This window comes from Aspergillus tubingensis (assembly GCF_013340325.1).
Source record: "Aspergillus tubingensis WU-2223L DNA, scaffold_8, whole genome shotgun sequence".
NCBI lineage: Eukaryota > Fungi > Ascomycota > Eurotiomycetes > Eurotiales > Aspergillaceae > Aspergillus > Aspergillus tubingensis.
Window position 1 is genome coordinate 1,785,243 of NW_023336282.1, and position 21,170 is coordinate 1,806,412.

At 50.4% G+C, this 21,170-nt stretch overlaps 6 protein-coding genes across 6 annotated transcripts; 3 read left to right on the forward strand and 3 right to left on the reverse strand.

Annotated features, from left to right (window-relative positions):
• Positions 1-125: 125 nt before the first annotated feature.
• AtWU_06960 (malate dehydrogenase) lies at positions 126-1,373 on the reverse strand (the record flags this gene model as incomplete). The annotated part of the gene is made up of 5 exons (XM_035502069.1): positions 126-472; positions 540-879; positions 962-972; positions 1,041-1,239; positions 1,305-1,373. The coding sequence occupies 5 exons, from the start codon at positions 1,371-1,373 to the stop codon at positions 126-128; spliced, it is 966 nt and encodes a 321-aa protein (XP_035357962.1).
• Positions 1,374-2,289: 916 nt separating this feature from the next.
• AtWU_06961 (prion-inhibition and propagation-domain-containing protein) lies at positions 2,290-2,634 on the forward strand (the record flags this gene model as incomplete). The annotated part of the gene is made up of 1 exon (XM_035502070.1): positions 2,290-2,634. The coding sequence occupies one exon, from the start codon at positions 2,290-2,292 to the stop codon at positions 2,632-2,634; it is 345 nt and encodes a 114-aa protein (XP_035357963.1).
• Positions 2,635-2,950: 316 nt separating this feature from the next.
• Positions 2,951-4,075, reverse strand: AtWU_06962 (D-mandelate dehydrogenase-like dehydrogenase; the record flags this gene model as incomplete). Its single annotated transcript, XM_035502071.1, has 3 exons — positions 2,951-3,696; positions 3,748-3,823; positions 3,887-4,075. The coding sequence occupies 3 exons, from the start codon at positions 4,073-4,075 to the stop codon at positions 2,951-2,953; spliced, it is 1,011 nt and encodes a 336-aa protein (XP_035357964.1).
• A 590-nt stretch (positions 4,076-4,665) lies between these two features.
• On the forward strand, positions 4,666-6,273 carry AtWU_06963 (sugar transporter; the record flags this gene model as incomplete). Its single annotated transcript, XM_035502072.1, has 1 exon — positions 4,666-6,273. One exon carries the CDS (start codon positions 4,666-4,668, stop codon positions 6,271-6,273), a length of 1,608 nt encoding a protein of 535 aa, XP_035357965.1.
• A 335-nt stretch (positions 6,274-6,608) lies between these two features.
• Positions 6,609-8,332, forward strand: AtWU_06964 (MFS transporter; the record flags this gene model as incomplete). Its single annotated transcript, XM_035502073.1, has 4 exons — positions 6,609-6,627; positions 6,731-6,813; positions 6,872-7,278; positions 7,351-8,332. The coding sequence occupies 4 exons, from the start codon at positions 6,609-6,611 to the stop codon at positions 8,330-8,332; spliced, it is 1,491 nt and encodes a 496-aa protein (XP_035357966.1).
• Positions 8,333-8,719: 387 nt separating this feature from the next.
• Positions 8,720-20,975, reverse strand: AtWU_06965 (beta-ketoacyl synthase domain-containing protein; the record flags this gene model as incomplete). The annotated part of the gene is made up of 6 exons (XM_035502074.1): positions 8,720-11,604; positions 11,661-13,532; positions 13,586-14,298; positions 14,357-16,607; positions 16,659-16,879; positions 16,939-20,975. 6 exons carry the CDS (start codon positions 20,973-20,975, stop codon positions 8,720-8,722), a joined length of 11,979 nt encoding a protein of 3,992 aa, XP_035357967.1.
• Positions 20,976-21,170: the final 195 nt, after the last annotated feature.

Sequence of the window (21,170 nt, forward strand, 5' to 3'; positions counted from 1 at the left end):
AGCAGTTGATGAGATGGAGCGTAATCCATAGTTTTAAGGAACTGTATCCAGCTCTACAAAGCAACCTAAAATACATACACCCCATAAGTTCATATCTAGTAGACTCCCAAGAAGGAAAGCTACTCCTACTCCAAAGCCAACCCTGCAGCAATACCCTTCTTCAACCCCTCGATAGCAACTCCGAGAAGCTTCCTCTCATTCTCGGAAATCTCACCAAATGACAACGCCTTCGAAGCGCCCGTCTTTCCAATCTCAATCTTAACAGCAAAATAATCCACCCCAAGCTTAGCCGCAATCTGCTCACCACCAGGAACGCCTGGAAGATATACATAAGCTTCCTCGGTAACGGTTTCTCCAACCATGGCTGCCAAAATAGCCTTGACGAAGCGGAATCCCGCATACGCCATGCATGTAGTAGCACTTCCCGCGCCCTGCTTACTCTTCACGATCTCGTCACCGCCGAATTGCACCCCTTCAATTCCAATACATTAGCATCTACTTCCTGAAGGGAATGAATACTTGTATAGTGGGAAACATACGGTTAATAACAGCCGCCAAGGTTTCCTCATCAAGAGTGACTGGTGGTTGGGCCTGACTGTAAAGCGGCAATATGGTAGCTCCGCTGTGGCCGCCGATGACAGGGACTTTGTAGGCTTTGGGGTTGGTGTTTGTGGCATGTGCGGCGAAAGTAGATGCCCGTACGACGTCTAGGGTAGTGACGCCAAAGAGACGAGTCGGATCGAAGACACCTGCTCTTTTGAGGGTCTCGGCGGCGACGGGGACGGTGGAGTTGACGGGGTTGGTGACGACGCAGCAGAATGCCTTGGGGCATGTTGCTGCGACTTCGGTGAAGATTGAGCGGATGATGTGAGCATTTGTCTACTTTTAGTCAGATGATAGTTATTCTGGCGAGAACATAGCTATTATATATTCTTGTTATGTTGGGTAGTTGTTGTCTCACCTTGAATAAATCTAGACGCGGGCACCAGTCAGTGACTGGCGATATATACCTATAAGTGTAGATAGTAGTCGTCACTCACCATCTCTAGTCATCCCCGGTTTCCGCGCAATGCCAGCAGTAACAACGATGACATCAGCGCCGGTAAGGGCTTTTTTCAGTCCATCATCAGCGGGAAGGTAACCAGTAACCTTGGCTTTGGTGTCGATGTGCATCAAGTCCGTAGCAATGCCCGGTACATGAACAATATCGTACAAGGCAATCTCATCAAATAAATCACTCTGAACTGTGTCAGCTAGCATATTCTGTCACATTTTCATTCATGTAAGCTCTTTGTTGGTCATACTGTTTTGCATAAAAGACTGAGGGGCGTGCCTATCTGGCCCGCGGCGCCAAGAAGTGCGATCTTCACCATATTGATGATTTGTATGGTCGTTGTATTACGATCGAATTTGCAGATGTATTGAGTTGATAATAATGTCCGAGTTTCTGCATTAGCAACGGAGTAGACGATATTCTGTTCTTATTACTGGTGATTCTCCCGGTAGTACACTTCCTGAGACATGCTGCGAGCTTGGGGGGTGAACGTTCACCCGCACGGTCCAAGTATAGCCGGCTGGCAAGGGGAATTCGACACAGCATGTCTGGCTGATTGTTCTTCAATTTCAACCCCATAAAATTAGGTCATAGTTCCTGAGCTTGGCTTGAGATGCGGGCGGATTCCAATGTTCTACCGGTATTGAGAAACTACGTCAGATTTGAAAAACTCACATTATCCTGGGTTCTTCATGGTTTTCCGAAGCCTTTCACAAAGCTCCTCAGTAATGGCCTTCCTTTGCTACCTGGCTGTTAATTTTGGGCTGACATACTGGGCATACGTAATACGTGGAAGCCTAATTTCGTTGTCGGTACGATTGACTATATCCTGATGGTCATGTATTAGTGGTAGTTGGCAACCGGCTGCTGTGGGCAGCACAGCTCTCCTGAGATGCTGGGTATGCAGCGAGTAATCATGGACTAATTGTCCGAGCAGTCCAACTTATTCAGCCAAGCGCTAAGATTTTTGGAGTCACTTTAGATCGGAAATAGCTTTGGCAAGGAAGCCCGGACGAGTCTATTGAAACCTGACGTGGTTAAGTTGCGCCTAACTAGGTTGGGGAGGTCTGTGGGTTTGACTGATCTAAACGATGTGGGGTCTGCTCACGAAATAAATCTCGCTCGTGAAGGCATTCCAGAAATGCAAGATCTCCTCGGTGAAATACTGGAGCTGATCAGGGAAGCTGATAAGCTTTCGGGCTGCTTCAGGAATAAAAAATCCCGCATCTCCGAACATGGAACCCAGTAAGGAGCTGGCCAGAACCTCTGAATCGTCTCATCAGTCAGTCAATGATATCATCAAGGGGCAGGAGGGTAAATTTATTGTCAATCAGGATAGGGCCCTGGCCATTTACGAGATGAAGGATTTCTCGCGGTTGATCCAAGACATAGGTGGTCTGGTCGACGATTTGACTGAATTGTTCCCAGCGGAAAATAAGCACTGCGGGATCTATAAGAATGAAGCTTCAAGGATGGACAAGGTCAAGATTGGTCTGTCACTCCTTAAAGAGACTTATGCTAGCCAGGATGGCTTTTCGAGTGAAATCGTTGTCAAGGCCACTAAGCTTACAATTACCTAGAATAACTGTGTTATCTTCACAGGGGAAAACTTTGGAATCCAGATGGGACATAACGCTGGCACAATTGACAATGTGCGATTCGGCCAGCAGAGTTGGTCGTGATGCAATGATCGAGTGATGTATGTCTGAATCATGATTTATATGTGAATGCATAGTGCAAGCATTTTTAGAAGAATCACTCTATATATTCTGGTAGATGATTAGATCATCTTGAGACAGCCGCTAATGCAAACAGCCCAATGCACAATTGTATTGTTTAAAATGTAAACACAAACACAAAGTTTCGTTTGACAGACAAATCAAGTTATTCACTGCTCTAAGCATTCCCATTCACCAACCCCCAATGCTCCAGAACCGGGGACAGCAACACCTCACCCACGATCGCACGTCTCGCATTCTCCATCGCCCACTCCTCCATCTTCGCCAACGTTTCGAACGTATGCGTCCCAATATGCGGCACCAAAAGCGCACGTTCATTCTTCACGAGCCTTTCATTGATCTCCGGCTCCCTCTCATACACATCCAGGCCAACAGCACCAATATGCCCACTCTCCAGGGCATCAGCCATAGCAGCCTCATCAACAATAGCACCACGAGCAGTATTGATAATAACAACTCCGCGCTTCATCTTCGCGATCTCCGCTGCGCCAATCAGATGCTTCGTATTCGCATTCAAGGGCACGTTAATACTGATGATATCACTCTCAGTGAGCAGCTTCTCAAACGAGACGTACTTGGCCCCGGCAGACAGATCAGCAGACAAAGGACGACGGTTATGATAGACAGTCTTGATGCCGAAAGGTTCACAGCGCTGTTTGATAGCACGGCCGATTCGGCCCATACCAAGGATACCTAGCGTCTTTCCTTGGGGGTCGTGGCCGAAACCTACACCTTGTTTGAAGGTCCCGGCGTGGAGGGAGCGAAGTGCTGGGTTAACGTTTCGCAGAGCGCCCAGGAGTAGGAGGATAGCTAGGTCAGCGGTTGCATCTGTGACTGGGTCCGGGGCGTTGGTGACGATGATGCCTCGTTTGGCGCAGGCTTCGGTGTCGATGGGGTCGTAGCCTGTACTTGTTTGTCAGTGGGGTACTTATAGGGTTGTACACGGCTCCGTACCTGCACCGTTGTGGAAGATATATTTGCAGCTCGATGGGAGGTGGTTGATTAGTTCGGCATCGAACTTGCCGGCTACCTTTAGTACCATATTAGTTTACTGAGACCAGAAGTCTGTACAATGGGTGAGGGTATTACTTACTGCACCACTAGCGGATGTCCGATAAATGGCAAAGATATCTTTATATTTTTCTGTCACATCTTTAAAGAACTCCTCCCGACTTTTACTTGTCACGACCTCTGTGTGAGCATGCTCCTGGAGCTTCTCGTAGAACGGCACTGCGTGCCTCACGGGATTGAAGAAGAGAATGCGGGGTTTAGCCGACGACATGGTTCTGATGGTGCTGCGAGGGAAGAGAGTCCACGCTGCTTTCTGTCCGAGCCTCATGTTTTATGGCTTTGTTGGCAACCAACGTATTACGTTTATCTAAAGTTTGGTCTTTCAAGAAAAGATTAACCATGACGGTTGTCTGTCCCGAGCAGGGCATTTGCCGTCGGAGTAGGTTACGGCTAAACCTCCTCCACCCATGGTTCAGATTTCGGTGCCATGGCAAAACGTTTAGGCTCATCCTCACAACATCCGATGCTGATAGTATATGCTATGTATTACTTTGTGAATTCTGACTGCATGTTTATGGGGCAATCTGGGGTAATTTTGCGGGGTATAGCCAAGTTTTTGAGCTTCGTAGCGTCTGCTTCCGCATAATGCTTGATAGTGCGTGTCTTTGTTGACTGTCATAGGAGTATATGAGGTACTATACGCTATGTTATTTAAGAACTCCGTTTAGATCGTTTTATCTTAACGTTCTCTTCTTCCAGGAGACTCGCTGTTTCTGATCCTGAGAGGCTACTTGTTTATGTGCACAGTTTTATCAAAATATATATTGCACCCATCGTGTCTACCACCACTTCCTCGCCAATATGATTCTCGCAAGTCTCACTGGCCCATCGTTAGCTAGAGCCCGTATTTGTCTTATAGTTGCCCCTGCATTCCTCCTATACGGCTACAACCAATCCAATATAGGCGGAGTGCTCGATTACCCATCATTCATCAAGTATTTTCCACCGATAGATACGAGTAACACCACTGGTTCCATCAAGAACCACAATGCAACCATCCAGGGCATGTTCACACATCCATACTCCCCAACAATGTTCCTAACCATGGATTTCATAGGAACTGTCGTCGCCATATACACCATCGGATGCCTCATCGGCGCCCTCTCGATCACCCAGCTCGGGAACCGCATCGGACGACGCAAATCCCTCCTGACCGTTGCTGCAGTAGCTACCGTCGGTCTAGTCATACAGGCTACGTCCTACCATATAGCTCAACTTGTCGTTGGACGTATAGTTTCCGGGATAGGAATTGGTGGTGTGAACGCCGTCATCCCAGTTTGGCAGAGCGAGTGCACAAAGCCCAAGAGTCGAGGGAAGAATGTTGTGGTTATCGGAGTATTTATCGCCTCAGGAGTTGCCATAGCCAGTTGGGTGAACGTGGGTCTCTCGTTTGTAGAAGGGAGTCAGGTATCCTGGCGCCTCCCTCTGGCGCTACCAATCGTCTTCACCCTGCTACTCATGATATTTACTATGTGGTTTCCTGAATCCCCCCGCTGGCTCATCAGCAAAGGCCTCAAGGCAGAAGCCCGCGCCGCCATGCACGCACTAGCCAACAAGGACACAGTCAGCTACGAAGCAATTGACGCCGAAATCGAAACCATCGCTCTCGCCCTCCGAGAGTCCTCTACATCAGAATACGGCTTCGTCAACTTCTTCAAACGGGGGCCTCAACGCCTCTTCTACCGTCTCTTCCTCGCCGTTGCCGTCAACTTCAGCGCTCAAATGACCGGTGCCAACGTGATAACCTACTACGGAAAAACCATCTTCCAAGAATCCCTCGGCCTCGAAGCAGAGAAAGCAGCTATCCTCAGTGCCGGCGTACTAACATGGAAGATTTTCGCTGCTCTCTCAGCCTACTTCTCTGTCGACCGCTTCGGCCGCAAACCACTCTTCATCGTCTCCGCATTGGGAATGGGTACATCCATGGCTGGTCTCACTGGAACAGTCTGGGCTATTGATAACCGGCACACGTACGGTGCTAGTATCGCAGCGACGTTTTTTCTCTTCTTCTACATGTCTTTCTTCCCGCTTGGGTTCTTGGCTGCTAATTTCTTGTATGCCGCGGAGATCGCACCACAAGAGCTGAGGATTCATTTGGCGGCGATTGGAACGGCAACCCACTGGTTGTTCAATTTTGTCATTGCGGAGATTACGCCCGTTGCGTTTGCCACGATTAGGTGGAGGTACTATATTGTGTATGCAGTGATTGGGTTCGGTGTTGCTCTCATGGTGTATTTCGTCTTTCCGGAAACAAAGGGTCGCTCGCTGGAGGAGATGGATCGGTTATTTGAGAATCCGGAACATTGGTGGAAGGTTACTGTATATTCGAGGGAGATGATGGGAATGGATATGGGGGAGGTGGATGGGGATGATGTCAAGATGGACGCGAGTCATATTGAGAAGGCTTAGTTAATATGAAGGGATACGGTTAAGCAATGAGCCGCAATCAAACACGCGTCTGTCTGGAATGGGACTAGTTCACGTTGCACCCAACACGTGCTGGCCACTAGCCAGAATGAGGCAAGGCCTAAGCTTGTGGCCGCTAACGGCAATTCGCTGCCTGAGGATTATGGCTACTCGGGTTTTAAGCCGTCTTAAAAGCCGACAGGAATCAGGTATAAGAGAGTCTGCACTTGAGCAGGATTCCCTTCTTTCTTTTCATTTACTATAATATCGATTCCATTCTACTAGGATCAGACATTCTTCAACCGTTTGTTTTGTGCTCTGGAATTAATTGCTGCAAGATGGCAGCCAAAGAAGGAGGTATGCTCCCTTCCGTGATGCGGATCCATCCATCTCCACGCCAGCCCTATGGAACATCAACACCAGCCAAGACCCTAACTAACCATCACTCAACCATCCACAGAATCAGTCCCATCGGAGGCCGCTCCATCCCAATTATCCCTCAACGACACAAGACGACTCGTCCCAGACCAAGATGCCCACCTAGTCAGTCTGCTCCCCGTACCAAGATCATCAACATACTAACAGTGAAATACTACTATAGGTAACATGGGCAATGGACGACCGCGAAAACCCCAAAAACTGGAGCATGAGCAAGAAATGGGCGGTGACCATCACCGTCTCGCTCTTTACCTTCATCTCTCCTGTCTCATCCTCCATGATCTCCCCGGCCTTGACCAAAATCGCGAAAGAACTCAACATCACCTCAGAAGTGGAATCCGAACTAAGTCTCTCCGTCTTTGTTCTCGCCTACGCTGTCGGCCCGCTATGCTTCGGCCCGCTATCCGAACTCTTCGGCCGCGCCTACGTCCTGCAATGTAGTAACTTGTGCTATGTGGCGTGGAACCTGGGGTGCGGGTTCGCGCAGACATCGGGGCAGTTGATCGCGTTTCGCTTCATGAGTGGTATTGCGGGCAGTGCCCCGCTGGCAATTGGCGGTGGTGTTCTCAGGTATGGCCTTCCACTTCCCTTCTCTCTCTCTACCCATCCCCTTCTTTAAGCAAACAACTAACATTGTGAAAGTGACTGTTGGAACGCCGACCAACGTGGCAAAGCCGTTGGCATCTACAGCCTCGCCCCCCTCCTCGGCCCCGTCGTGGGTCCCATCGCGGGCGGCTTCATCGCTGAAACAACCACCTGGCGGTGGGTCTTCTGGGCCACGAGTATCGCGGGCGCCGTGATCCAACTAATCGGGCTGGCCTTCCTGCCCGAGACCTACGCGCCGACACTGCTAAAGCGACGCGCCCGAACCCTACGCCAAAAGACCGGTGACGAAGCATACCACACCGAGGCAGACACCCAGAACACAAGTCTGATGTCGACGCTGCAACGCGCCCTCGTTCGACCATTCATCCTCCTTACCACGCAGCCCATCGTGCAGGTCATTGCGCTGTACATGGCGTACCTCTTCGGCCTATTCTACCTCCTCCTCTCAACCTTCCCCCAAGTGTGGGAGAACGTCTACGGCGAGAGCGTTGGCATCGGCGGCCTAAACTATATTTCCCTGGGTATTGGATTCGTGCTTGGTGCTCAGGTCAACGCGCGCGCTAGCGACCGCATCTATAAACAGCTTAAGGCGAAGCGGAATAACACCGGCCTCCCTGAGTTCCGGATACCTGCTATGTTTGTGGGCTCGTTGTTCATCCCTGTCGGGTTGTTCTGGTATGGGTGGAGTGTGCAAGCACATATCCATTGGATTATGCCTAATATTGGTATCGTGCTGTTTAGTATTGGGAGCATTGTGTGTCTGCAGTGTATGCAGACGTATGTGATTGATAGTTATACGAGGTTTGCGGCGAGTGGGTTGGCTGCTGCGGTGGTGTTGAGGAGTCTGGCGGGGTTTAGTTTTCCGCTGTTTGCACCGTATATGTATAACAAGTTGCAGTATGGGTGGGGGAATAGTTTGCTGGGCTTTTTGAGTATTGGGATTGGGGTGCCGGCGCCTTGGGTGTTTTGGTTTTGGGGTGCGAAGTTGAGGGGCATGTCGAGGTATGCTTCTGGTTGAGCTTTTTCTTTCATTTTTGTCTGCTGGTTGACTTGGGTTGATTTGTTTGGGTATAAATTGTTGCTTTGTTAATGGTTGGTTAGACTGCGTTGGGTTTTGTTTGTTATTGTTTGACTGGACTTTTATGTTAGATCTCCTCTCTCTTTTACTCTCATATGTCATGGTTGGATGAAAAGTGTATGGTTACTGATATGATAGATGTTAAAGCTGCTATAATCTCGCAGTCATATATTTCAATACGTTGACAACTATTTGTAGCTAAACACGATCTACTGGACAATAGGGGGGGGGGATGTATATAGTTGTTTGCAGATATTGTCTCATCCTGAGGACTGTTTCCTCCCGAAACCCTATGTTAAGCGTCCGCGCAATGCAGGCAATCTCCCTTCACGCACCCAGCAGATCCATATGCTCCTCTATTTGTCGAAACATCGCAACAACTGCAGACGGCATCCCAATATTCTCTGCGTGCTGAATCCACTCCGATAAGGCAATGGTCGGTAGGTTTTTCTCCTTATTTGATAGAATCTTGATCGGCTTATCATCACTTTCCAGAGGGAAAACAAGGCTCTTACCCCGATTATTGCCTAGGACAGACCTCACAACTGCCCTAGCCACCCGGTCAGTCGGAACAAAACTTAATGTTTCCAAAATGCTAGGTATATCAGGGACTTTCTGCAAACGCTGCACATAGTCAAGCAGCATCTGCCCGAAGCTGGTTTGCCCCCGGTTACTCTCATTGCTTGGGACCAGTTGGGTGGGCCGGTAGATAAAGACTGGTAGATCAAACTCTTGATTGACTTTGTGCAGATAACATTCACTAGCCCACTTTGACGAAACGTATCCGAATGCACCGGAAGTGGGCGGGGTGAAGTGCGTTACATGCTTATCTTGCCCGTCTTGGCCACCTAGAAGTAATACACTCGCCGTGGAGACGTAATGAAGAGGAATCCGACGCCTGGCACAAAGACTTGCCAGTTCTTTGGTTGACTGAAGGTTGACTGGCCGTATAGTAGTGTATGATTTGGCCTGAGAGGTGTCTGCGCCGTTGTGGATGACGGCATCGGCGTCCCTAAAAACGCGGCACGCTGTGGGTTCATCGAGCCCTAGTAAAGGCAGGGCCAGATCTCCTTCAATATATTCCACCTTTCGAAACCTCTTTAGCTGCTCCTGTCGAGCCTTCAGTGTGCGGACAGCAACGCAGATGATTGTGCCAACCTGCGGGTGCCGATCAAGAACTTCTAACAAGCGCTCACCGAGCAACCCCGTCGCACCAGTGAGAACAATGGTTCGTGGCAACGGGCTTGGCGGGTTAACAGCCATCTCCCTCCAGGGCACATCACGAACTAACGGAGCAGTTTCTTTGTTCCAATCGATGGTATCAGGTCCTCGTTCAATGGTGTCGGAAGTCGATGATCCAATTCCGTTGGGTGACAAAAGCGACGACATTCCCTCCAGAGTGCTATGCTGGAAGAGTTGTAAAAGAGAGATAGAAGAATGAAACTCATTTGTGACCGATCGATGCAGGTCAATGAGCAACATTGAATCTCCTCCAACGTGGAAAAAGTCCGTCTCTTGATCGATGTCCTCAGCTCTGACAAGCTCGGCGGGTATAACAGACAGCCAAAGTTGTTTCATTCTTGCTTGCAACTTCGACAGATCCCCGACATCATTCTCAGAGGGACTCGAGGATTGCACGAGAAGGTTTTTCACAGCAGCCCGGTCAAGCTTCCCTGACACCGTTCGTGGCAATTGCTCAATAGGGATCATCGTGGGGCACATCGTAGATGGTAGGTCAAGGCGATGCCTAAGCTGTCGTAGAAATTGATGCGGTCCTTGTGACATCGGGTCACTTTTGCAGAAGACAACGTGAGCAACGAGGTGTGCAGAGCCAGGCCCAGAGCCTTGTCTTATCGAGGCCGCGACGTCCACCAAAGACCCCCCGCCGACACGCAGTACGCTCTTCTCAACATCCTGGAGGTCGATCCGTACGCCATGAAGCTTCACCATAGTATCACCCGCCACGCGACCCTCGAGGACGAGCTGACCATTTTCTAGTAGTCTTCCTCGGTCACCAGTTCGGTACATCATCTGGTTCTCCACCTTTGAAGAGTGAAAAGTGTCCTCCACAAACTTGGCCTTGTTCTCATCATCCAAAATGACATATCCCTCCGCAACACCGGCGCCGCTAATGATGACCTCACCGGGAAGTCCGACAGGCTGGAGTTGAAGCAACTCATCTACAATGTATATCCACTCATTATAGCCAGGCCGTCCAACTGGGACTCCCTGTGCATATTGGCCGGGTATGGAGTATTCTAGCTCAGTAGCGGTAGACCAAATAGTGGTCTCGCACGGGCCGTACAAATTGTAGAGCCGTAGGTTGTCCTTTGCGAGCAGTCGGAAGTTCTCTAGCAAATCTTGCGTCACTGGCTCACCCGCGACTAAAGCCGTAACCCAGGTGCTTTCTTGAAGGTCCTCAAGTCCCGCGCATTTCAGCCAGCTTCTATATTCGCTAGGTGTAGCCAAAGTATGCGTAATTCTCTCACGACGTATTAAATGCGTCATTTCTGCAGGGTCATATCGCACCTCGCGCTGTGCAACGCACACAGTAGCCCCATAGCACAGAGGCCCGAGGATTTGTGCCAGGGACAGATCAAATGAGCAAGCACTCTGGTTGAGAAAGACATGCTCTGGCCTGATATCTGCAAGTGGCATGGAGAATTCCATGTGATTTCGCAGGTTGGCGTGCGTGAGAAGCACTCCCTTGGGCACTCCTGTTGTTCCACTGGTGTGGAGAATTACCGCAGGGCCATTGCTAAAAGCGCGACTACCACACGTTTGACCAAGTTGACGCACGTTAGACACGTTTATCGTGGGGACACTCTGTGCTAGGAAAAGATTTCTCTCGCGGCCTAAGGTTGCATCGTGTACCAATACAATCCTAGGATTAACGGACTGCACCATTGTGGCTAATCTCCCCGGTGGAACCGATAGATCTAGCGGTAGATATACTCCACCAACTTTGAGAATGGCCAGTGTGGAAGCGATAGACTCGATTGATGGTTCCTGATACACCGCAACCGGCGCTCCTCGCATCAAGCCACTGTTTACCATGGCCAATGCGATGCTGTCTACTCGGGCAAGCAGCTCACTGTACGTGACCGTCCCACCGCTGGCTTCTCTTACAGCCGTTCGAGAGCCATGGTACTTGGCAATGGTGTCAATGCGATGCGGGATGGTTGTTGGCCAGCTTGAAGCAGCAGAGGGTCCTTCAGCGTTGAGTTAGCGACGACGTCATGAATTTAACGCTCTGTATTACACTCACCCCGTCCAAGCTCGCAAGCTTCATTTATGTCATCTGCTCGGAACTTCCATTGGCGTTCTATTGAGCGGCCAGGCGCCGCAACGATTTCTTTGATGATATCCTCGTAACCCTTCGCGAGCATTCTGGCCTCTACCTCCCCATAGACTGACTTCTGCACATGGATCGCAATGGACATTCCACGAGTCGGATGAGGGACGACATCAATCATGAAGTCGTAGCCCAGCTGTGCAATATCCCATCTCTCCAGGTCGATGTGGCGGTCTCCAAACAAGCCGTCGGTCTCGGGAGCAAGTCGGTAATCCAAGAACGCCTGGAACACGGGACTGTGAGCTGCTGACCGTGAAATTCGCAGTTCATTAAGTAACACTTGAAATGGCACCTGGGCATGTTGGAGGCAGTCATAGGTCGTGTTTCGTGTTGCTTTCAAGACAGAGGCGAATGTCATGTCCTTATCGACCTGAAAACGAAGAGGTACAAGGTTAATATATGGACCAACGCAGTCAGTTTTCCCAGCATCCCAACGATTCGCATCCCCTGTCCCGATGCAAAGGTCATGTACACCGAGAAAGCGAAAGAGAAGAACTTCAAATGCGGCAAGGTAGACATGAAAGGGCGTGGCTCGATTTGCTACCGCCAGGCGGCTAAGTTCGCTGTGCAAATCGCCGGGCAAAGTGTACTCAACTCGGTGCATATCGTATTGCTTTAGGAGTGGACGTGTGGAGACTCGACTGCGAAAAACGGGAAGAGGTTCAGGCACGGGATCGAGTACGCCTTTCCAGTATATGATATCTTCACTCCATACACGCGAAGCACGCTTCTCCTGCTCTTCCTGTACGTAATCCAGGAATTGTACAGGCTTCGTTGTAAGTGGTCGTCCTCGATATGCGTCCTGGAGGTCGCGCATGATGATGGCATGACTTGAGCCGTCTACAATGAGATGATGATAACCGATCAGTAGGAAGCTGTCCTCCGAGCAGGAAGAGATATATATCATGCGGAACGCGTGACCCGATTCGGGATCGTATACATATCTGTGAAGCTCGTTGTACATGGTGTCCACTTCACATGTATCCTGAACCTGTCTTTTCTCCAAAAACACAAGTTGTTTTCGAAGTACCTCCTGAATCATCTCTTGCGTTTTTTCGTCATACCGTATCCGTGAGTGCAGAACTTCGTGGCGCATCGCGACAACGTTAAGTGCCCGCTCCAGATTTGCCGCGTCAAGTGGTCCTTGAATGCGGTATAGGAGGGTGTGATTGAGTGTGGTCTTCTCCTCCATCAATGAATCTATAAACCAGAACATTGACTGTGATGAAGAGAGGCCCCCAGACCGTACTACTTCATATTGATCATCAGTAGAGATGGAGCAGACTCCCGTTAGACCTTCTTCCCGTTGTGCATGAGCAGTCGATACATGAGTGATGCTTGCCAATGCTGATCCGTTGTTATTCATGCGAGACTGAATGAACTGCTCGCCTGAAGACGCTTTTGACACCCCCTCCGTAGTACACATAGTCTCTGGAAATAGGTCAGGAGTCATGCTTGTTCGATCATCTGAGTTGCCTAGCAACGACGACCCCGGGGGTGTTTCTTCTACTAGGTCTTCGGCACTAGAAGAAATGGTATCTCCTTCCAATGATTCCTCACTTCTATGTTCGATGCTATCCATTGTCAATCGCACAAGCTCCCCGATCTCCATTCCAGCCATGATCTTAAGCGTCGGAATGTCAACCCGGTATGTCTTCGACAACCATGATTTCAGATCAACCGCAATTAGAGAGTCCAGTCCTAGTTGATCAGTGCGCGTTGAAGACGTAATATCCATGTCCGATGAAACCTGAAGAATCTGCCGAAGTCTGCTGCATATAGTACCTTGTGTACGTCAATATCAATCATTTTTCTCATTGCGTGAAAGGGATGCCTACCCATCATAACCGCACGAACATCCTCGTCCGTCTTTGCCTTACGTAGTTGAGACTCGATGGAGTTCCCATCTCGCCTCTTGGCGGTCCCTGCATGAGAAGAGCCTCCGTTAATGACGAGTGAACTGAACTTTGGCTCTTTAGTCCACACAGGCACGAATGTATTGTTCTTGTCTCCTTCTTTGACAAGTGAAATTCCGGTGATAACGGAAGACCCCGAAGAACTATCCGCCTTCCCAAGGGCAATAGCCTCTGCAAAGGCCTCATGGAAGTCTGACTCAGAGAGGCCCATAAAACGCCGACTGAGAAGCGCGGTCAATAAAGAGGCCCCAGAGCGCCCAGATACCACATCAGAGCCGGCAATAACTCCAAGGTTGATTGTTGATGCACATAGGCCCCTTTGTCTGCGATAGCTAGCCAATGCGTCCAAAAAGCCGTTTGCAGCAGCGTAATTGGCCTGGCTTGCATGTCCAACGACGCTGACCACAGAAGATAGAAGTATGAAAAACTCCAATGGCTTATCCCAGAATAGACTATCCAAATTTTGACTTCCTGTAACCTTTGGTGCCAGAACAGTATAGAGGTCATCGTGGGTCATGTCCCGCAATGGTCTGTCCCGGAGAACCATGGCGCCATGGGCGACTCCAGCCACCGGAGGGAGCTCCTTACATATGGTTTGGTATAACTCCTGGACTCGATCATAATCGGTGATGTCACTGTAATTTATCAGTATTATTGCTACCTTATGGTGTCATCGGGTCGTGCAATACGTACTTGGCGAATGGAAGGACAGTCGCTCCCAGCCGCTTCATCCGATCCAACCACAACGGATTGATTCGCGGTTGACGACTACTGATCACGATGTACCGTGCTCCACGGCTGATCATCCACTCACATAGTGACGCGGAAAGGCTTCCTGAAATACCGGCCAACCAATAGGTCCTGTCTCCTCGAAATGTGACTTGCGAACCTGCAGTGGTGACGCCCACAGGGATGATTTTGTCCGCAATCCAGTCAAGTAAAGTAAAGGGCGCGAGAGGCTGTGGCTTATCCACAAGCTGTTTGGGGGTGATAACAGCGGAACTAATCAGAGATATGTCGAATGGAGAGTCAGAGGAGCATGCCTGATGTGTAGCCAGCCTCAGAACATCCGGATTTGCGTACGCCTTGGTTTTTATCCAATTGCTAGTATCGTCACCTAATAGGGTGCCGAGATCCCAAACGGTGCATTGCTTGTGAATGCACCCCAGGATACCCTTCTGCGCCACCTCCTTGTCCACTGTCAGGTCCACAATTCTGTCGACGTTTGGAGGCAGGGTTGTTTTGATTTGCAGTGGGCGTGAGTAGGGCGGTATGTGTATCCAGGACTCTGGTATATCTTTTTCAGCTTCTGAGGTGGTAAGAGTCAAAGTAACCTTCCGCTCAGCCGCAATCCTCTGGAGAATTTCTCCCAAAGGTCTAGGCGAGTTGTGAACCAGCACTGATTTGCCACATTCAATGCCATCCAAAATTGCCGCAGCGAGCAGATGAGCAACAATACATCCCAGTGCGCTGACTTTAGTGTGTCCTTCTGGGATTTTGTACTCGACCAGCTGATGTTGAGGAATGACTAGGTGAGATGCAACAGACGGCGTCAGCGCCAGATACGTGGTGGCTTTCCCTGTTAAACAGCCTAGGACCAGGAAGAGTTGGCCGTCGGCATATCTGAGCGGCCACATAGTGCTGAGCTCGACGACCAGTTCCACCTTCTCACTATCTCGGTGAATCAAGGACTGATCGCCGCAAACTGCGAAGACATGCCTGCCATGCTGAAGATGCAGACCGACCCGCTGGACTGGGCTGGAGGAGACATGGCGAGTAATTTTCCGCACCGAAGAATTATACCGTTCATTTGCCGGCTTTGCCGGCTCCAGTCGAGGGATATGCGCTTGGAGCCGCACATTGATCCTCACTTCGGTCTCGCAGGACCAAAGTAACTTATTTTTTGCTTTCTGAGTTCGAGATGTCAAGCAAGCGAACTTCAGTAAATACTCGGCGATGTTGCTTGAATTCGCCAGGCGAGCGTGGTCCCATCGAAGGAATTGGAAGCGCATGTCAGGTATTTCCCAACAGGCAGACCGAATAAACGCTAAAGTCATGGCGCTATACTTGTCGGCCTTCCCACTACCCTCTACCACCCAGAGAAGCCTCCTCGGCTCTAATAACATATTCTTAAGGCTCTGAAAACACCCGTCCTTGACGTTCGCAAAAAGCGGAGCATCAAGCTCGATCATGCACAGGATTACGGCCTCGGGATGGAGGGCATCATACTGTACGTCCTGTAGAGTCTGGAAGGTTAGTACGCTCTGGCTTAATGGCGATACTATCTGGCACAGATTGCCGACGAGGCTCGCTGTTGTCAACGATGCACCTCCAAGTAGAATCAACTGTGGTATAGGGAGTCCGGATATAGGTCGGCTGGGCGCCCAGAGTGGATGACGCAGGAATTCCACTTGCTCGTCAATCGCCTGCGCCACCATCACAGTGCATGCATAGGCACTGTTGTGTCTCTCCCCAGCTATCGAATCCACTCCTGAGAATCCAGTTTTTCGAAGTAAACTATCCCATTGAACAGCAGACACATTAGGTCCCAGTACGCGACCCTCATCACGCCCTGCCCACCAGCTAGACAACGCACCGAATATGAAGGCCACCCGACTTATGTCGTTCGAAGTCAACTCGGACAAGATCAGATACCCGCCTGGCTTGATCAGAGAACGTATGTTCCGTAGGGTGTCTTCCAGGCATGGAGTTACATGCAAAACGTGGCAAGCAATGACGAGGTCGTAGGAATGGGGAGCGAACCCTTGTGCTTCAATATCTCGTGAAATATCAAGCACCTTCATGCTCGCCTTCTTCTGGCAGGTGCTGAAGAGGCCTTCGGCTCCACCAAAGTAGCCTGAGGATACATCCGTGAAGGTATACGATGCAAATCGTTCTTCAATCCGGCTCAGAACGGCCTTTGTTGCGCTTCCGGTACCAGCTCCTGTTTGTGACCGTTAACATCTATGTTTCTGAGGGGTGAATCGATACGCACCAACTTCTAAGACATTCATATGCGGATACTTGCGACTGACCTGTTCAACGACGCGGCTGAGCCATTGGTTCGTTGTTCGCATTGGCTCTCCGTGCTCGTAGTACTTATCAAGCATGCCATCTGCTGCTAAGATCTCGAGGCTGTGTACTTCCCCTCGCAATACCCTGTCGATGTTATCTCCGATGGCGTGCACCAGCTTTACTTCGGGGTACTCGGAGTATCTGTCATGCGTTAGCGGCATGAGGCATTCAGCACATCTGTACAGTATATATAAACTTACGGTGCAGTAGCCGCAAGGATGTCTTCGAGTCTGTCAATTTTATCGTCGATTGTAACCCACGGATGAAGCCCAGCGCCCACCAAGGAGACTATATAGTCTGCATAGTTCAGATATGATGTTGCAAGACTGCTGGGAGCCTCCAAAGGTCGGTAGGTAATTTCGTCACGCAACCGGCGTAGGTAGAAAATCGACGCTCGTTCCAGACATCGCGCCATATCGTCTACCCTTTCACTAGGTTCGTCAGTATCGACGCCTGTTGCATCCGGCTCTTGCGGCCACCAGGTCTCTGAGAAGACCAACTGCCGATCATCAGCTGCAGTGGCCGCCGTCAGAGGTTTAGCGGTTACTCCCCCTAGCTGGATTGCCGCACATTTACTGCTGCCCCGGTAAATCTCTACGTCGCCCGTGATATGAGCAGCTAGCCCATGATCAGGTGGTGCGAGTCGAGAGTCAATAGAAAAGGGTACCTCAGGTTGTGTTATCGCATCGCACGCCGCAGGATTAATCCGCACAATGTCAACGGTGGTGGGAACATGAATCGAGCGCAGTCTGCCATCCCACGGGTAGCTGTAGGCTAATAGTAGAACCTGAATTCCCGCATCTAGTACAGCGGGATGAACTCGATATGGTGCTTCCATGGCTTCTTCGCTGTCTGGAGGGTAGACCTTTCCTGCTGCAAACCCAGAACACCGTTCGAGGTCATCGAGTGAGCGAAATTGGTCCGAATAATCATATCCAAGGTTCTGCAGATAGCGATAGAACATGTCTAGATCGACCATGGACATACTAGTGGAGGGGGTTTGTCGAGGAGGAAGTATCTCACTCTCTGCCCGGCCCACCTCGACCGTCGCCAAGCCACTGGCGGTGGCCTTCATGTTGCCCTGTGCCCCTATAGCGGCGGAATAAATAAATCGAGCGCTGACGATTGAGCCGCTTTCTCTGGATAGCTTGTCGAGCTGGAAAAGCACCTCCACCCCCTCATCTGTTTCAGAGAATACCATTGCCTGATGGAACTGGACATCATGAAGTTCGATTAGCCGCGCTTGCTCGTTTTCGCTCAGTATACATGCAACAGCTTCGATGGCAGTCACCAGATATCCCGTAGCCGGAAATATCACCTGGCCTTGGAGCTGATGACCTTTCAACCATGGGATTTGAGACAGCCGAACGATGTTACGCCAAAGGAGGTGGGTGTCAGAGCTTGTTGGACACAGGCGACCGAGAAGCGGATGATATTTGCCCATTCGGTGATAAAGTGCGCGCAAATAGCGACTCTTTTCGTCCGGAAGAGGATGCTCGTGGTTCCACTGATAGGAGGGAAGATCCACAACAACAGCAAATTCATGGTCCTCGGTCATTTGCTTCTCATACCAATCCAAGTCAATATTGCACTGTGTGTTGTGTACCCACAGAGAGGCAAGGGTCTCAGATATGGCATCTGTTGCGCATTTCTCTCGTTGAAGCGTTCCTAAATGCACGACATCCTGGAAATCCCGTGGAGACTTTATGAATTGAATGGTTTTCATAGTTGGACTCTCTAGTGAGGGATGAGGCCCAATCTCAACAACCATGTCGCACCCCATCTCAGACACCGCCCGAGAAACTGCCTGGTGGAATAGTACTGGCTGCAGCATGTTCTGTATCCAGTAGTCTGAACATAGGTGCGGGATGCCTGACGTTGGTAGCACACTTGAGTACCACCGGGGGCCCATTCTACTCCCTTTGCCCGCTATTCCATGGCGTTCAATGGCCTCTCTATATATCTTGGAGCAAGGGAGCATGTGGTGGGAATGGTATGCCACGTCCACCTTTAACCTCCGGCAGAATTTGCCCTCGTCTTCGAAAATGATTCGGATTTGCTCAATCTGCTCTTCATCACCGGCCAATGTCACACTTGATGTTGAGTTTGAAGCTGCAACGACGACTCTCCCACGGAATTCCTCCATATCGCACAGCTCTGCGGCGTCCTGTTGGGATGTTCCAACGGCCAGCATCGCCCCTGGACCGCCAGAGAGACCGCACGCATGTTTGGCGTACCGTCCTCGGAAGTATGCTAATAGCAAAGAGTCTCGCATGGAAAGGCATCCAGCGGCAAAGGCAGCACCTATCTCTCCGGACGAGTGGCCGACGACGGCGGAGAACTCAATTCCAAGCCGAGCAAGAAGACGAACGAGCACGATCTGCACTACTGCACAGAGGGTCTGAGAGATTTCAGGGTCATTAATGCGAGTATTCGAGCCATCTTTGAGTAATTCCTCGCGGATTGACCACGATGGGCGATCATCCGGTGGTAAAGAGGCCATTTCCCGCTCCAACTCTCCGACGATCTCAGCACAATACCCCGACTTTTCCAGCAAAGCTGCCCCCATGCGGGCATACTGAGCGCCCTGGCCGGTGAATACACCCAACACTCTCCTTTGAGTACTCGAAATTTCCATGAGTGCTCCAGGATGATGGTGGGATTTTGCGATGGTCTCATTGATCTGTTCCTGCAGCGAGCTGACGTTGGTCGCTGTGTACGCCACTCGCCAGCGGAACTTTGATCGACGGTTTCGCAACGTCCAGGAAAGGTCAACGAGATTTACATTTGGTTCTCGATCAAGGTATTCTGAAAACACTCTCAGTGTTGCAACGAGTGAGGCTTTAGATTGGGCGGAGAAGACCAATGGTGTAAAGGTCTGAGCTGCTGCTTTCTTCACCACCGGGTCCCTCCAAACTTCGACACCTTCCAAAATGACATGAGCATTGGCACCGCCGAAACCAAAGGAGTTGACACTAGCTCTCCGAGACTGTTGTGGCCAGTCAACCAGGCGGGTCGGGACCTCGAGGGCCCCGGAGATAGGCGAAATGGCTGGATTTATATTGTGCAGGTGGAGGTTAGGAGCAATACGGCCATTTTGCATAGAAAGAGACGCTTTCATGATGCCAGCGATTCCGGCAGTGCTCTCAGTATGACCTATAACCGTTTTGATCGAGCCCACATACATATGATTGTCGGACCAAGCTTGTTTCTCTAGGCTAAATGCTTGGTATATAGCTTCTGCTTCTGCGGGGTCACCAGCGGCGGTGCCTGTGCCATGTGCCTCGAAGAATTGACATCTATCCTGAGGATTATGTATATCGAGCCCTGCCTTGTGATATGTTTTCCTGATCAGATCCGCTTGCGCTGCGCTGTTTGGTTTGGTCAGGCCCGCCTTGCTGCCGTCATGGTTGATCTCGATATTTCTGATTTTACACTCAATAGGATCTCTATGCATCGTCGCAGCCCCGAGCCTTTTGAGGACCAGCACAGCGACACCTTCTCCCCGGCCATAGCCGTCAGCGTCTCGATCCCACATCTTGCAACGCCCATCAGACGACAGCATTTTCAACTGGCTCTCCTGAACGAAATTTTCGGGGCCCAGGATGAGATTCACACCGGCCACAACTGCCACCTCGCAGTCTCCCTCACGGATGGCTCGCACTGCTTGATGCACTGCGACAAGGCTCGACGAGCAAGCGGTGTCCAGCGTAAATGAAGGTCCATGCCAGTCAAAAAAGTAGGATAGGCGATTAGCCACAATACTCCTGGCAGTTCCTGTGCCGATATACGTTGGACTGTTGAAATTATCTTGGGCCTGCATCGTAAGGTAATCATTCCACATCATCCCCACGAACACTCCCGTATCAGACCCCTTCAAGGACTCAATGGTAACACCGGCTCTTTCCAAGCCCTCGTAGGTCACTTCCAGAAGCATGCGTTGCTGGGGATCCATCGCCTTGGCCTCTGCCGGGCTGATGTTGAAGAAGGACGCGTCAAACTTGCGAACATCCTGCGTCAACGTATACGCTTTTTTCACGTTGGTATGACCCGGAGACTGGGCTTTAGGGTGATAAAAGGTATCCGCAGAGAAACGATCGTCGGGAAGCTCGCGAACCAACTCTATGGGATTCTCTAAGAGCTCCCACAGCTGGCTTGGCGATGCCACTCCTCCTGGAAATCGACAGGCGCTGCCGATTATGGCAACTGGCTCGAGCCTATCAAGCGTGGAACCCATCGTTTTATCCGTGAGTGTCGTAAATCGCTGGTATCTGTTGTTTTCATATGTCCTTATGCCAGGAGTAGCATAGGAAGGTAAAGGTTCTTTCATATATCTCTACCTTCTAGTGCAGTATAAAGTTCGAATAGGTTCCATTCGATATTTCTCTGTTGAATGTAGTATCCTGGTCTGGGCACACTTTCTACTTCAGCT